Source organism: Condylura cristata, unplaced genomic scaffold (genome assembly GCF_000260355.1).
Source record: "Condylura cristata isolate star-nosed mole 26May11 unplaced genomic scaffold, ConCri1.0 scaffold00024, whole genome shotgun sequence".
Classification (NCBI taxonomy): Eukaryota; Metazoa; Chordata; class Mammalia; order Eulipotyphla; family Talpidae; genus Condylura; species Condylura cristata.
The window spans coordinates 26213497-26229289 of record NW_004567125.1 but is presented as its reverse complement, the minus strand read 5'-3'; the positions used below and the strand labels follow the sequence as shown (position 1 = coordinate 26229289).

Below are 15793 nucleotides of genomic sequence, written 5' to 3'. Positions count from 1 at the left end.
TTTCTTCACAGAATTCTGAGCTGGAATAGCAGCTCTATTTCACAAAGTTTACAGAGACCTGGGTTCTTCTCTCCTACTTCTCTTTCCTCTATGAAGTGCTTTCCTTAATTGTTCATTGCATGATGTCTCATATGAGGGATACATTCCAGCCATCAAGTCAGAATCAGGAGGGGAGGTGTTCTCCTTTCCTGCAAGATTACAGTCAGAAGTTCAGAAATTGAAGCATCGCTTCCATGCATACTCCTACGCCAGAACCTGGTCAGGGGACCCCCTTAGCTTTCAGGAGGTGTTGAAGGTCATCTTTAGTCCAGAGCCTCCACTCTTTCACTCTAGAAGGAGAGAACAGATCGCAGGAAGCCAGCAGCAGTCTCTACACAGTCCCCATCACAGAAAAGGCAAGCCTTTAAGTCTTTCACAAACCATGGAAAAGCTTGTCCAATGGGGTCCATGGGGAGGCAAGTCTGTAGGATGGTGTTCTTTCTCTAGTCTCACCTTGAAGAGTCAGGAATTTGTCATTCACTGGAAAGGTTCCAGAAGAATAGGCATGACATCCTTACAACAGAATCATTGCTCAGAATCATTCAGACCTTCCTGACAGCACCAAGTCCTATTATCAGTTAATGAATGTGCCACTCACCACTAGCAATTCAGTAGGAACCAAGTTGCTGGTAGCTGAGTTCGCCATGGCCATTCAGGTCAGGGTGCCTGGCATCATGCCAGACCCTTGCTCGTTTACCTGGCCCTGGTAAGAGAGAACATACATGCAAATTCAGGCTTCAGGCTGCAAATTCAGGCTCCCAGGGTAGCCCAAGTCATACATCAGTGGTAGATTTAGGAGGAAGGAGAATACCTGGAGGATACATAGAGACTGAGTTTCCCCACTTGACTGCTAGAGCAATTTAGACCCTTTGACCAGGAGAGGCATTTTTAGTTCTGTGCCAGGGCAAAGTCAAGATTCTTTTCCTACTGTGGATTAGAAGTTTTCATGAAGGTTCTTATGTCTATATTCGTGGAAATGGCTTCTTTCAACATGGTCTATGATTTGCTCTGATTTCTCCAGGATGGGAAACATATTCATTCTTCTCATTCCTTTGAGTTGTGCCAATGCCTTTGCTTCAGAACTTCAAGTAAGGAGGTTCCAAGAAAGTGAGTTATTAACAATGCCAGTCATGCTCCTGGGCCCAACAGAGCCCTCCTTTATGGCCATGACATAAGATGTTATTGTGAGCCATGAATTGAATTATTATGATGTATGTTCTTGAACCAATAACTAGATTTGGGGCTGGATGGGGAGCTTTTGGCTCAGCCCTTTGCTTGGCCTGTTCACTGATCCTTCAGCCTTCATTGATTCTTCATCGATCAGACTTTCCACTGATCTTCCCAAAATGCTGACAGTAGAGACCAGCAGTGCTGGGTAATTCAGTCAGTAGAGGAAGGAAAGAGAGTCAAAGTTCTCAGATTTTCTTTTGCTTAGCATTGTATTAGGTTCTGTGTCAGTCAGTCAAGGCGAGACCTTTTTTTTAGTTTTTGTTGTTTTTTATTGAAGACACATTGCGTCATAACATTTTATGTCTCAGGTACTCATTGTTGAGAATAACATTGGATATTCTATATTCAGTTCACCTAAAGGTCCAGATCTATCCTTCAACCTTTACTTGGGGAACTATAAGTCATAGCTACCAAACAATGAGAGCCCAGCGTCAGACCAGTGGCAGGTCTAGAGTCTAGATGGCATCTAGTGACTGTCAAGTGGGGGAGGAAAGGGCCTTCCTGACAGGCTTATAGTTCTAGGGCAGAGCTTTGCCTGGCGTGCAGTATTCTCCCCAGTCAAGTGAACCCAAGCGTCCCCCACCGTCCCAGGGGCATCTCTGGACTCTTTCCTCCTTAGGCCTGCAGCAAAGCACTTCCCCTTCCCCCTCTCTTGAGTCTCACTGGAAGGTGTCAAGCTCCCCAACTACACGTCAGTCACTGAGCAACCTTTATTTTTGTTTTATAAATGTTCCTCCACTACTACCACCATCTTAAGCCTCCTTGGGCCTTCCTTCTCCCCACTCCCTCTTACCTCAGAAACCTCAGTTTGGTTGTCAGTGTCTGCTAATTTGTCAGACATCTGCTTTGTTTGTGTTTCCTTACGCTACCCATATCTGTGAGGGAGGCACAGAAGGCAGAGATATTTTCATCTTGGTTGTAATCCCTGTGGACTTCCTTCCACCACTTCACCCATGTGCCACCCCCATAGTCCCGTGTGCTCTACCCATCCCAGTTTTGGTCGTGTTAGGTTACCCCCCTATCTTTGCCAATGCAAACAATGCCGGAATGTGGAGAATCCTTTCATTCAATGTCCAAAAGGAAATAAGGGTTTGCATGTCCTTGTTGCACCATCTGCTCACAAACCCTAATCCTCATTCCTGACTGCAGATGTTGCCACATGTGGGTGATGAAGGAGAAGGGCCAGTTCAGGGACCCCAGTGGCTGTGCTCTGGGTAACACTGCCTGTCCAACCCAAGAAGAGCCTGTGGAAAGTGGCCACGTCCCTGTGAGTGTCACGAGGGTGAGGAGCTCATGTCTCACTGTGGCCAGTGATCCAGGCTCAGTATGTGGCCCCTGGGGCCGCATCTGGTGCCAGTCAGCTACTGCAAGTCAGAAGATGCAAGGGGTGTGCATAGTGGGCAGGAAGAGCTGAGCAAAAGTGCCCATGTGTGGGGATGGCAACCCAGACAGGCACTGGGGCTGAGACGTGGTGGCCAAAACATGAGTGAATAGAAACTGACCGGACCTCAGCCCTTTAGGGGTAGAGGTTTAACGTTAAGGACTTTCTGGGTAACCTTGGGCAAGCCACAGCCTCCTTGAGTCTGAGTTTTTATCACCAAGGATAGAGATAAATATTTATTTATTTATGCATACGGAACTGGGGTACAGGTTAGAGGTGCAGGGGCAGTGAGTGGATTCACCAGAGACAGAGTGGGGAGCAGAACAGGCCAACTGACAAAATATACTGCTGAGGTGAGCAGCAGGTGGGTCAGGAGCGGTCTGCCGTGTGGGTCAGTCACCTCCAGGGCAGGTGGGGATCGAATTCATGCTGAGGTGGCTTTAGATTCTTAGTGCTGTGCTTTAACCTGCTGCGCCACCAGGAAGGTCTGAGATAAATATTTCAATCTGCAGTATCGAGGTACTATGTGAGTACAAGGAAATGCAAGATATGTTCATAAAGGAGATATCATCGAGTTTCACTTACCACTCACTTTCAAACAATAGAGTGCCAGATTCCTTTATGCATTAATCCTTCCTAATTATCATTATAACTGAAAAAACTTCTCAGTTTTTAAATGTTTTTACCAAATTATTGACGCTTTGAGCCTAAAGAATTCAAATTGTCTCCTGTGATTTATTATAAAACTCAGACTCAGGGAGGCTGCGGCTTGTCCGAGGTTACCCAGAAAGTCCTTAACGTTACCTGCACATCACCCCTTGTGCAAGTCTCCTGTTCTAGAAGAGAAACACTTAAAATTTTCCCACGACATCAGTGTGCCATTTACAGCTACGTGTTTAAGTAACACACTCATGTTACTTTTCTTGATTTTCTGGGTTAACTTCTGGCATTATCTGTCAATTCACTGGCATAGAATGTGAGGTGTTAACTCTCCTTCCTTTTCCCCTGTACACAAACACAGTCTGCTCATCACCTTGTCTTCTTGACAGCTACTTGGTAATTCTGAATTTATTAATTTTGGTATTGAGGTAGCTTTGGTTGAAAACACTGTATATGATTCAGGGGAGTAAGTTCTCACCCCCCAGCCATGCATCACACCCCCCCACTGCCAGAGCACCGTGTCTCTTCATCGTGTGCCACGGGCCCCTCCACTCTTTGTTTCCCCTCTAGTAGACTCAACTCTGAAGTCGTATTCCAGGCTTCATTTTGGTATAATTGTTAGTTCCTGTGTTTTGTTTCTCTGTATTCCACACACAAGTGAAATCACCTGTTATTTGTCTTTCTCCCTCTGATTTACTTCATTTAACATAATCCCACCCAGTCCCATCCATGTTGTTGCAAATGGCAAGAGTTATCTTTGTCACACCTGAGTGGGCTTCCACTGTGTATGCACACCATGTCTAATCCATGCATCTTTCACTGGGCGAATAGACTGTTTCTGCCATTTGGTTACTGTGAGTAGCTCTGCCATGTTTATTGGCATGTGCACATGCCTTTGAATTAGCATCCTTTGGCTACATGCCAACAACTGGAATTGCTGGACTATGTGGTACATCTATTTTTATTATTTGGAGAAATGTCCCCAGTTTTCCACAGGGACTGGACCAATCTGTGATTTGGTTCCTTGTTTTGTCTTTTGATGTGGGCCGTTCTCACTGGAATGAGCGGTATCTCTTTGTGGTTTTGATTTGCACTTCCCTGATAATAAGTGATGCTGAACATTTTCTCATGTGCCTGTAGACAATTTTATATGCATGATAGATTGTTGGATACTGTTTTTGCCATTAGGATCATGTGAATTGTCCCGTTTTTTAGCTAGTTCTATTATTTTGAATACAACCCAAAGCTATCCCCTGACTGTCTAATACTCCTCTTGGGATGTTCCTACTCAATAGACGTTCTCTTTATATGAACTTGTCTTCTCTGGTACCTTCTGACATACTCTAACCCAGGCAGCCCACAGCTCTCAGCCTGGGGCCCCCTGCCCCTCTTCTGCATTGACTCCTAAAGCTTCCTGGTTTATAATTTTCCTCCCACGGCCTCCCTCCACTTACTTCATGTTCTCCCATGCATCCAGAGGCTTTCTGAGAAAGTGAGATGGAAGTAAATAAACATTTATGACCTTGCCTGTCTCACAGTCTCCTATTTGATGGATAACTTAATTGGTATGACCTTTCTACTGAAGCTTTGGAAAATTAAATGGTAACATGATTTACCTGAATAGAGTAGAGAGGCCAACTAAACATCAGAGCTTCTCCCTTCCACTTCCTAAATTCATCATGACTTTGCAAGAAGGTTCTTTGTGCTTTGAAGTGCCCCCAAAACATTCATACAGGAAAATAGCTAAGCCAGTGCATTCAGTTGGGAGTGGCAAGAGAAGAGACAGTGCTTGCAAGACCAGCCTTGATTGGAATCAGATTCAGTAAAAGACAAAAGCTCCTTTCTGTTCTGTCTTTTCTGTTAATGCCATAAGATAACTTTACCTGAGTTGGCAGGTGATGCAACTGATGAGAGGAAATTTCAGTGGTACAACACAGAGCAGGCACTGTGCAGGTAATTCAGTCTCAGGGGAAGAAGGATGATTATAGCAATTAACAAATCAGAGACTTGGACACATGGACCATTGTGTGGCCAATTCATCCTTTTAATTAAGCAATTTGTCCAGTGGCCAGGACTGTCAGCCGCTGCAACTTTATGAGACCTTCTTGATTACTGGATTCTTAGCTGTGGAGTTGAGCGCGGATGCTGTAGAACTCTTAGGAAAGCCAGCCAGCTGGGGCTGTTCAGGCCACTGTTGCATACAAGAAGATTGTGGCATATTTCTGCTACCTTCATATTGCAGGTTCTTAACAGGACTTGAAATGTAGACTCCATCTGTCCCTTTCTGAATCTGGTATAGCAATTACATGGCTCTTGGTTGACTCCAAGTTCATGTCTGCTAAGAAAAGACAGAAAATTAAGAACTTTTGAGAATTTCAGATTTCCTTTTTTGCGGGGGTGGGGGGGTGGGTTTCTACACATGCCTAGATTGAGCTTTCCTGATCTGGCAGCTCACAGGATTCTCCTGCTTGCTTTTATCTCGAATACGGATTTTATTCCTCATCTTCTTGTTATTTCCTGTAGGTGGATTAGAGTGTTCCATTCTATTCTGGAAAGGATTCCTTGCCTCCTTGTTGATCCTTTCATGCTTTTCATGTTCATTCCAGGCCACAAATAGGCTTTTTCTTCAGAGAAAATAAATCATTTTCCTCTGAGCTAAAGAATGGTCCAGAGTTTTTATTAGCCCCCATTGCTGTCTTTTATTTTCTTAATAAAAGTGCATGTTTTTGAGATCTGCAGGGCAATGCCTGCAACAGTTACTTGTTGAACTTCAGTAACAAACTCAGCCTCCACCATAGTCCAGTCTTTTTTCCTTAGGCTGCCACTGTAAAACCAAGAAGTGTGTCTTCTGACGGGTTGACTTTGCTCCTCTGTTGGGTCCTCAGGTGTCCAGATGTACCTCTGCAACAGGGAGCACTATGGCTACCTGCCCATCCCCCTCAAGCCCCACCAGACGCTGCAAGAGGAGCTCGAGAACCTCATCCACGTGCAGATAGAAGCAATGAGTGAGTGACCGGAGCCTGGCGTGGCTCTTGTTCCATTGCCACCGCTACCACACCCGCCATGTCCCCTCTGCCAGGACTGGAGTCGCACAGCCATCAGTCTGCCTTGGCGGCAACATACTTACTCACTTCTTCCTTCATTCTTAAGTTTTTTGTATGTGAAATGTGAATATGACAAGGTCTTTGCTCTCTGGAAACTTCTGGTCCAAGCAGAGAACTCATTGTACAGCAAACACGTTCCACACAAGATCACCAGGTTATAATGGCGTTTGTGATGGGGACTTAAGTCTATCCTGTTGCTGTCTAACTATGACTTTGAACAAATCGTTTAACCTCCTTGATTATGAAATGGAGATAATGACACCTTCTAGTGTTTTGAGGCAAATGCTCCATGATGTGAAAAGCTTAATCGCAACAATAATAATTATGATTTCAACTGATAATATGTTATGATGCAGCATGCTGGTCCCAGTAAGCATATTTTGTACATTGTCTCATTGTCATTTTCTCACTGAACCTTTTAACAATTTAATGATAGGGGTTTTATGATCCCTATATTAAATTTGGGTAAATTGAGGTACACAAGGTACTTTTCAGGCAAGTAACTTGTCCTAGTTCATTCTGCTAAACAAATGATATTTGGGATTTGAACCACCAAAGCGTATGTCTTTAAACATGTTATCCTATTTCTGCTGGTCTAGCATGACATCAGGATGGGTAAGTGCTCAACAATCTGTAGTTACACTAATCCCCATGTGTAATGTGCAGCTGTGGCTTCAAGAGAAAGTAACAGCTCCACCCTGCCTGAGGAGGAGTTTGGAAATGGCTTCCCAAAGGAGAGAATAGTTGTACTGCATCTTCACATCGCAGCCAAGAAATGCTGTTATTCATCACTCTAGCATTGGGGTGGTGGGGGTGACAGGGAGGACACAGCAGGAAGTGAGGCTGCAGTGCTCAGGCAGAACTCTAATGTCTAAGAAGGGAGGGAGTTTGCAAGGGATTTTAGCAGGGAAGGAGCAGGTTGAAATCTGAATTTAGAAAGGTCATTCTAGCCGTGGAGTGTGGATGGATCAGGCTAGAGCTGCGGATGCTGGTTTCAAGCCAGAGACAAAGATGCCATTTAGGGCATAACATGGCAAACTAGGTAAAAGATGGGGAGACAAGCTAGAGCAAGAGTCGTGGAGCTGGAGAGGAAGCAACAGATTACATGAGTCTTGGGACACAGACTTGAAAGGACTTAGCTAAGTGTTTGTGGGTGAGCAAAAAGGAAGTAAGAGAAAACTTGCCAAGTTTTGACTGAAAGTATTTGGGATGACCATGGGAATTTTCAATGATTTCGAATACATAATATAAAAGATATTTGCAAAGATTATGAGTTCGTTTTTAGACCCACTGAGTTGCCTGTGAGTGTTTCCTATCCACTGCCCTGCCCTGCTCCATTGACAACCATAAATTCCTTACTCATCACACTACTCTTAATCTATCACCCTTTATCCATCATCTAGTGGGCACCCAGGAAATATCTGTTGAGTAATTAAATGAGTGGATGGATGAATTCAGGGAAAGGTGCACTGGGAGTTGTTGGAGAGATGAGTCTGAAACTTAAGTGCTGTCAGGCCTAAAGATGTTGATGAGTTGGGGCTTTCCCACAAGATAAGGTGGTAGCACAGAATTTCAAACAAATAGGGGCATGAGATGTGGGAGGAACTTAGGTAAGATAAAGACTGAAAACAAAGTCCAGGGCATTTTGTCAGGTAATTCTCAAAGCAAGAATTGAATCAGTAAAGACTGAATCAGAATTGAAGTGTTGAGAAGTTAGATGTAGGAAATAGAAAGCAGAGATTTTTCATTTAATAAACATGTCTGAGGAGGACAGACATTAACAATTTAAAAGATTCATCAGAAGATTCCTTTTTAGCAAACTTCCTTACTGCATTTCCAGAGGATTATGTTTGCAAAACATTAATCAGCTCAGTATACCGGGAGACAAGGGTGGTGGTGAGCAAATTGCACTCATAGGTTATACCTGTGAGGAGCGCAGCTTTCCTGCATGCCAACATCTGCATCCTGAAGTGCATGATAGTTTACAAGCATCTGGCCTTTCCTTGTCTCAGTGATCCTAGGTTTGGGAAATTTTTTTTTTTTTTTTTCAGTGAAATCGCTATTGTCCTCTAAGTGTACAAAGAATGAGGATAGTAGCAGTAGAAAATCTTCATGAAGAGGCAATGCAGATTGAGTAAGGACCTGGTTCATTGTGTCAGTATTTCTGGGACTAGCCCTTGTTACAGGGTAGCCCAGAGTGGACTGGGCCGCCTGTCTGCGGGACCTCACCTGCACGCTCAAAATTCAGTTATACTGCAGGTACACACAAAAGGGTCAATAACGGGTTTATTTTCAAAGGGGGAGGAGAAAGAGAGAGACACGCAATCATGCCCTATTTATCCCCCAGTGTCCCAGAATTCCTGCTAGCTCCACCCTTGGGTCCTTGCAGTTCTCTCCCTGGTACTACTGGGAGTTGTAGTTTCCAGTCACTGGAGTAGGGGGTAGAATCCAGAAAGCTGGAATAGGGGGTGGAGTCCACAAGACTCTACAGAGTTCCTTTAGGACATCCTTCCCCTTAACTCCCTTAGGACTTTCTATTGTGAGTTTCTTTAAGGCACACTTTTTCTGCTCCTACTCTCTTTTTACTGCCTTTAGTCCATGCAACAAGTACATGACATATATTTGGCACCAAGCAAATATTTGCTGAAGGCAGTGCCAGACCAGTGAATAAGGAATGAATATTGTGTTGCAAAGAGCATTAAACTTGAAGCCAGAATAATGGACTCGAATCCACACTGTCACCTGTCACAGTGTTAATTATATTTCAGTATACCTTTCTAAAAGGAAGGGAGAATCACCCAGAGTGTTTCACTCCTGCATATGTAGAATGAGGATAATAACACTGACTTGGCAGGATTGGGAGGAGCAAATAAAATAATAGACATCAAGGCCATATAACAATGAAGTGGTGCTGTTATTAGGGCTGTTATTACAGCTGTCAGTCTTGGCTCTAAGACTGTCAGCACAGGCAGGGCTGGCCAGAGCCTGACCTTCTCTTGGCTTCCCCAAGTGAACTGAGAACCTAGAAAGTTCTCTATAGTCAGAAGTTCAATATTGTTAGTATTTTAATTATTACAAATAGGCACTCACCATACTAAGCAGGTAGAATTCATTTGCGAAGAACCTGCAATTTAAAGCTGTTGTTCTTCACCTCCCCATCATGCCATCTCTAGCGCTGGCACCAGCTGAGATATGGTAGTTTGCTTAATTCTCATGTTTAGCAACCTTGTATACTTTTGCTGTAATCTCGGGCTCTGAATTTTAAAAGAACATAAATGGAATTGGAGAATAAATCTCAGAGGGTAATAATGCAGAAATACAGACAGGAGGCCCATGTAGGGAAAAAGGCTGGTGATGCTGAAATCAGACCTGAAAGTGGCTTCTCAGGGAGGGTGAGCTAGCACCTTGCCCAGGGCTGGAACCCAATGGGCAGTAAATAAATGGCTGCTAATAGTCTCTTTCCACTGAAGCATTCAACAGGCATTTGATTCATGTACATACATCACATATCTACTTATAATATGTAATGGTACTGGATAGTCAAAATATATTGTAACCATTCCCTGTTTTTGGTAAGATTATATTTAACTTGGGAGTTGAGACAGCCATGAAGATGACCCACACAAGTAGTATAATGCCCTGTGAAAAAAGGAGATAGACCCACAATGAGAGTTGGAATAGGGAAAGATTGTTGTGGGTTGATATAATCTAGGAAACCATCAGTTCTGGTTTTTAATCTGGAAGCTGTAGAAGGACCCTACAGACAGAGGAAACAGACTGAGCAAAGACATTAGAGAAAGAAAAGGCATTCTCAACCTGGAAGAGAGTAGAACAGCAGGAGGAAATAGTTTAGAGAGAAAAGTGGTTTAGCTGTTGTGGTCCTGGAATGCCCAGCTATTCTGTCCTAAGAGGACCCATCCTAAAAGCATAAGGGGCCAAGGGGGCTTTGGAGAAAGGAGACTCAGCCTAGAAGCACTTATTAAAGGCTGGCTATGTCCTAGGGATTGTTAAAGGTGCTGAGGATACAGCAGTGAGCAAGACCTGTAGAAACTCTGCTTGGTAAGGATTTAGACAACAATACAGAAATAGATCATAAATCAAGGAAGCAGACCCATGAACATGGGTGGTGGTGGCAGGGTTGGGGCGGGGGCACACCTAAGACATAGAGGACTCCCATGCTAGGAAAGACATGGGTGCTCCAGGCACAAAGGGTAACATGGCTGGGTATGGACATGAGTTGCTGAGTGGAAGGAGCTGTGGGCGTGGAGGAAGCAGCAGCAAGAGCATGTGCAGACTTATGGCCCCAGAAGGAGCGTGAGTTTTACTCATAGAGTAATGGGCATCCATGTGGGGCATGAGGGGAAGCTTAGCATTTAGAAAAATCACTAAGGCTGTGGCATGGGCAGTAGAATGTAGGGAACTAGTACATCTGTCCTGGTGAGAGATGATGCTGGTCGGATGCAAGCTGTTTCAGGAAGTGATGAGAAACACATTTTGGGGGCAGAGTCAGCAGATCTCACAGAGACCCGGATACAGCCCAGGAGGACAAGGGAGGAAACAAGGATGGTGCCAGGATGTTGGCCTGATACACCATGCAGTGAAAGGAAAAGGTGTCATGGGGAGCGAAGTTTTGGTCATAGGTGCTTAAGATGTTTATTAAATATCTGAATGGAGAGGTTAGCAGGGAAGTGGTTATAGGAAGCTGGAGTTCAGGGAAGGGAATCCAGCTGGCGACATTTGAGAATTGTCAACACTGTAAGAATATATGAAGCCGTGGAACAGGGTGAACTTGTTTAGTCAAAAAGAGGAGAGAGAAAAGAGGAGAAGGAAGAGGACAGATCCCTGGGGGAGATGAACAGCCAGGAAGCTGGAAGGAAAAACTGAGATGTGTTTCAAGAATGAACAGATGCTGAGAAGTCAAGTAGAACTTGAGGAGATATATTTGCTCATTGAGTCTGTTAAGCGTGACATCTGTGATGACCTTGAAAAGGGGTCATCACTGCAGTGATGGGGACACAGGCCCATGTGAGGGGACCAAAGAGGATGATGGGGAAAGGAGAAGGTAGCATCTTGTGATGGGAGCAGAGAAATGGATGCCTTTGAGGGGTGAGAAGTCATTGGACGGATTTTTTTTTTTTTAAAGATTTATTTATTTGTGCATACAGAACTGGGGTACAGGCCAGAGGCTCAGGGGCGGCGAGAGGCTTCACCAGAGACAGAGTGGGGAACAGAACAGGCAGAGGGAGGGCCAAAATTCTATCTTAAAAAAAAAAAAAAATCCGGGCCCTCCCTGGTGGCGCAGCGGGGTAAAGCACAGCACTGAGAAGCTAAAGCGCTTCCGCGTGAGTTCAATTCCCGCCTGCCCTGGAGGAGACCACATGGCGTGGCAGACCTCTCCTGACCCGCCCGCTGCTCCCCTCAGCAGTGTACTTCGTAGATCTGCCTGTTTTGCTCCCCACTCTGTCTCTGGTGAAGCCTCTCACCGCCCCTGAGCCTCTGGCCTGTACCCCAGTTCTGTATGCACAAATCAATAAATCTTTAAAAAAAAAATTTTTACAGCAGGCTGATGTGCTAATATGAGGGAAAACTTAATGAGGTAGGCAAGATGGGAATGTTAAGACTGAAGTCCTTGTGGAAACAAGAGGAGTCCTCCCCTAGGTCCATATGGGAGAGATTGTCCAGCACAAGACAGCGGGGTTTCTCGAGGCCGCGGAGGAGGAGCAGTGGGTGCAGAAGCAGCTGGGTGCGTGGACTCGAGGTCTGTTTTCTCTATGAAATATGCAGTCCAGTCATCAACTTGAGGAGGATCAGGGAGGCTTCAGGACATAGGCAAGAAGAAAAACAGAACTTTCAGAGTGGGGGCCCTGCCTGGTGCACAACAGGTTAGAATGCAGCACTGCAAGTGAGCCGCAGCTGCTTCAGTGCCGGTGCGATCAATCCCAGGCCCAGTGGTGATCTACATGGCCCGGCAGACCTCTCCTGACCTTCCCGCTGCTCCCCTCAGCAGTGCATTTTTGCTCTGCCTGTTCTGCTCCTCACTCTGTCTCTGGTGAATCCTCCACCAGAGACACCTGCACGCTGCACCTCTGGCTTGTACCCCAGTTCTGTATGCATAAATAAATAAATCTTCAAAATAAAAGAACTTTCAGAGTGGGAAAGTGAATTCACTCTGGAATATCTTTGTATGTTGTGGCCATGTCCAGCCATTTGCACTGTATGGATTTTTGTCTGCAGTGTTCTTGTTGGTGCCGAGTAAGTGGTCAGGTCAGGTTTTACCAAGCAAAATCAATGGAAGTGAAGTACGTCTTTACGAGGCGTGGTTGTAGCGCTAGCTGTGAAACCTGGGCCAGGTACTGGAGGAAGTGCGCAGATGGGTGTGGTGGACAATGACCTGCAAGGAGGATTGCTGGTTCCAAGGTCAAGGCCTGAGAAGCTGGGGGTTGGCTGCCTCACCATGTGGATGCTGAGGTTTCTGAGATAGTGGCAGGGCCCGCTGGGAGTCAGAGGTCAGCGGCAGTAGTGACTGAGAGTCGATGATCATAGATGCTAAAAAGTGCTTCAAAGATGCTGGGGGTTTTGAAAAGTGAAAAGGAAACAGTTCGGCGTAAGCTGTGGATATGAGAAAAATCAGCTTCCACTCTGACAGTTTAAAGGGAGCAGCATTCCCAGGGAAAGCCAAGTTAAAACAGAAAGGCTAAAGGACACGTGAGGGGACTTGTGACTTGCAGGCTCGACTTTCAGAGGTCAGAGTGGAGGGCTCGCTTGGGGTGAGAGGGGTATTAACAGCAACAAGGCCAGCCCTTCTGAAAAGCCCGGGCCCAGATCTGTACGTGTATTTACTCGTTTAGTGCATTGGGTGCTGTACAGAGTCCATAAAGGTGTGTTTCTGTACAGGAAATTTGAGAGTAAGTGATACGTGGTTTGATTTTGTAATGGTGATAGAATGTGTTACATAGTTTGGGGAGACTGCAAGTCAGCGCATGGGGTGATGGGAAATCCTCGGTGCCAGTTCTCCATGATGATATTTGTGGGCAACAAAAATCACATAAAGATTATTAAAGTTATTGGGCTTGAAATCAGAACTGAGTTCAGGTGCCAGTACCAATCACTCATTATTTGACCGGGGGAAAATCTGCATCTGAGTTGGTTTCAATTGCTGCATCTGAAAATCAAGCGAAGTTGAGGATAAGTTGAGGATGGTGTCCTGAGAGAAAAATCACCAAATACATTGTGGAACACTTCAGTGCTAAGTGTGACAGCTTAGCACTGTGCTTAAGGAAAGAAGATCTGTGCTTAAGGAAAGAAGACATTTGACAACAAATGAGTACAAATGACTTAGAATGAGGTCACAGAGACAAGTGTATAAAGCTACTCTAACAAGGCCCTCCCTGCTGGTGCAAGGGGTTAATTCTAGGCTGCTATCAGCAGCCTCTGCAGCATGAGTTCAAACCCTGGCCAGGGAGCTGACCCACATGGCACAGCAGATCTCTCCTGACCTGCCCACTGCTCCCCTCAGCAGTGTATTTCAGTCGGTCTGCCTGTTCTGCTCCCCACTCTGTCTCTGGTGAACACTCTCCCCTCCCCCCACACACACACACTTCTGGCCTACACCCTACTTCCTGTATGCAAAAATGAATGTCTTTTAAAAAATACTCTAACAACCCAGGCATGGTGAGTAAGGGCTGAGCTAGGGTGGCAGCTGCAGCAATGGGAGAAGTTATGGAGAAGCTATGGGAGAGACTGGTTAGAATTAGGTCTCAGTACAGTCTCTCAGCTACTTTTCCAGACAGGGCTGGTATGTGGTAGGATGGTGTGTGCTTCAGTATAGACCATAAAAGGAGCAACTAGCAACAGTCCTCTAGGAGCAAGGACTTAACTCATTGAGCCACTGTGACCCACCCATTTACCCAAGGCCCACTTGACACCATGGTTGCCTTTCAGGGCCAGGATGGGTGGAAGGGGTAAGGTTTGAGTGTGCATCAAAGCTAGGTTAAAAGCCCATTCAACCTGCTCTCTAGTTTTAGCATGTTATTTAAGCCTTTGTTTCCTTACCTGTGAAAAAGGGACATTCATGATATGCGTATCTGATCCATGATCCACATTGTAAAGATTAATTAAATGTGATTACATATTCCAAGTGTGTAGCCTGGAGTTTAGTGAGCATTAGGAGCTTTCAAACAGTAGATACTAAATACTAGACACTAAACCTATTCAGAAGCCAATAAAATGCAGAGTCCTAAGTAGTGGAACAGCAGGGACTATGTAGGGAGGGATTCAGTGAGGGACTGGAGGAATTACAAATGTCAGAAATAACCCTAATCAGAAGCTGGGATATACCTTCAAGTTTCCTGTTAGCGAAGACACATTTCTTCTCTCTTGTAGTAAATCTCTTCGGTCTAATTCATACAACTGCTGCTTTTCCCTATGGCTTAGTTCTGCTTCAGTGGCAAAACTCAGACATACAGCTCACATTTCTGCTCAATGGTAGCTTTTGGGATCCAGCTTCTTGTGGCTTCTGGGGGACTTTTGTCTTGAGTACGCAATGACTGCCCATGTTTGGTGGAACAACATCACTAAAAGCCGTCTCTTGGGGGGAAATGTTTGAGCTATGCAGGCTATGTGCTTGTCAGAGACCAAGGGCACGCAACCTGGAACATCTTTAAGCCCAACGCGGGGAGGCAAGGAAGTGCCTCAGACAATAACAGGAAGAGTTTGTCTAATTTCCTTGCTCTTAGGTATCCTGTATATGGGGGCCCACCATCAGTATTTGTAATTTTTTTAAAGATTTATTTATTTATTCATATAGAACAGGAGTACAGTTCTATATGAATAAATAGAGGGTGAGAGGATTCACCAGAGACAGAGCAGGGAACAGAACAGGCAGATCGACAAAGTACACTGCTGAGGGGAGCAGTGGGCGGGTCAGGAGAGGTCTGCCACGCCATGTGGTCACCTCTGGGGCAGGCGGGCATCGAACTCATGAGGAAGTGGCTTTAGCTTCTCAGTGCTACGCTTTAACCCATTGCGCCACCAGGGAGGGCCACTGTATTTGTAATTTTTAAAGCATTCATAGAAAGGAGTGTGGAACAGAAAGAACTGAGATACTCTGGGCTCTTCATGTAAACAGACACATGTACTTGTCCTGAAAGAAATGTGTCCCTAAGGGTTGGAGTGATAATGCCAAATTCTGTGCCTAGCATCATTTGATTATTACTGAAACTGGATATCATGGTTTCCTTCTAATATCCCATGAAGAAAATAAAGCCCTTTGCACACTGTCTCAGTCAGGATGGGTGAAGTTATACTGAGATGTCAAACGGTATCCAAAAGCTCTTGACTCAGCACAAGGTTGCTCGCTCTTTGATTTTTCTCAGGCAGC

At 45.1% G+C, this 15793-nt stretch overlaps 1 protein-coding gene across 1 annotated transcript in view; it reads left to right on the top strand.

Moving 5' to 3' along the window:
- Positions 1 to 15793, top strand: part of COLGALT2 (collagen beta(1-O)galactosyltransferase 2) — a 102241-nt gene that overhangs the window by 66223 nt on the left and 20225 nt on the right. Inside the window, exon 5 of the mRNA XM_012728921.1 lies at positions 6196 to 6315. Coding sequence (XP_012584375.1) covers positions 6196 to 6315 — 120 coding nt within the window. The remainder of the gene's footprint in view (positions 1 to 6195; positions 6316 to 15793) is intronic.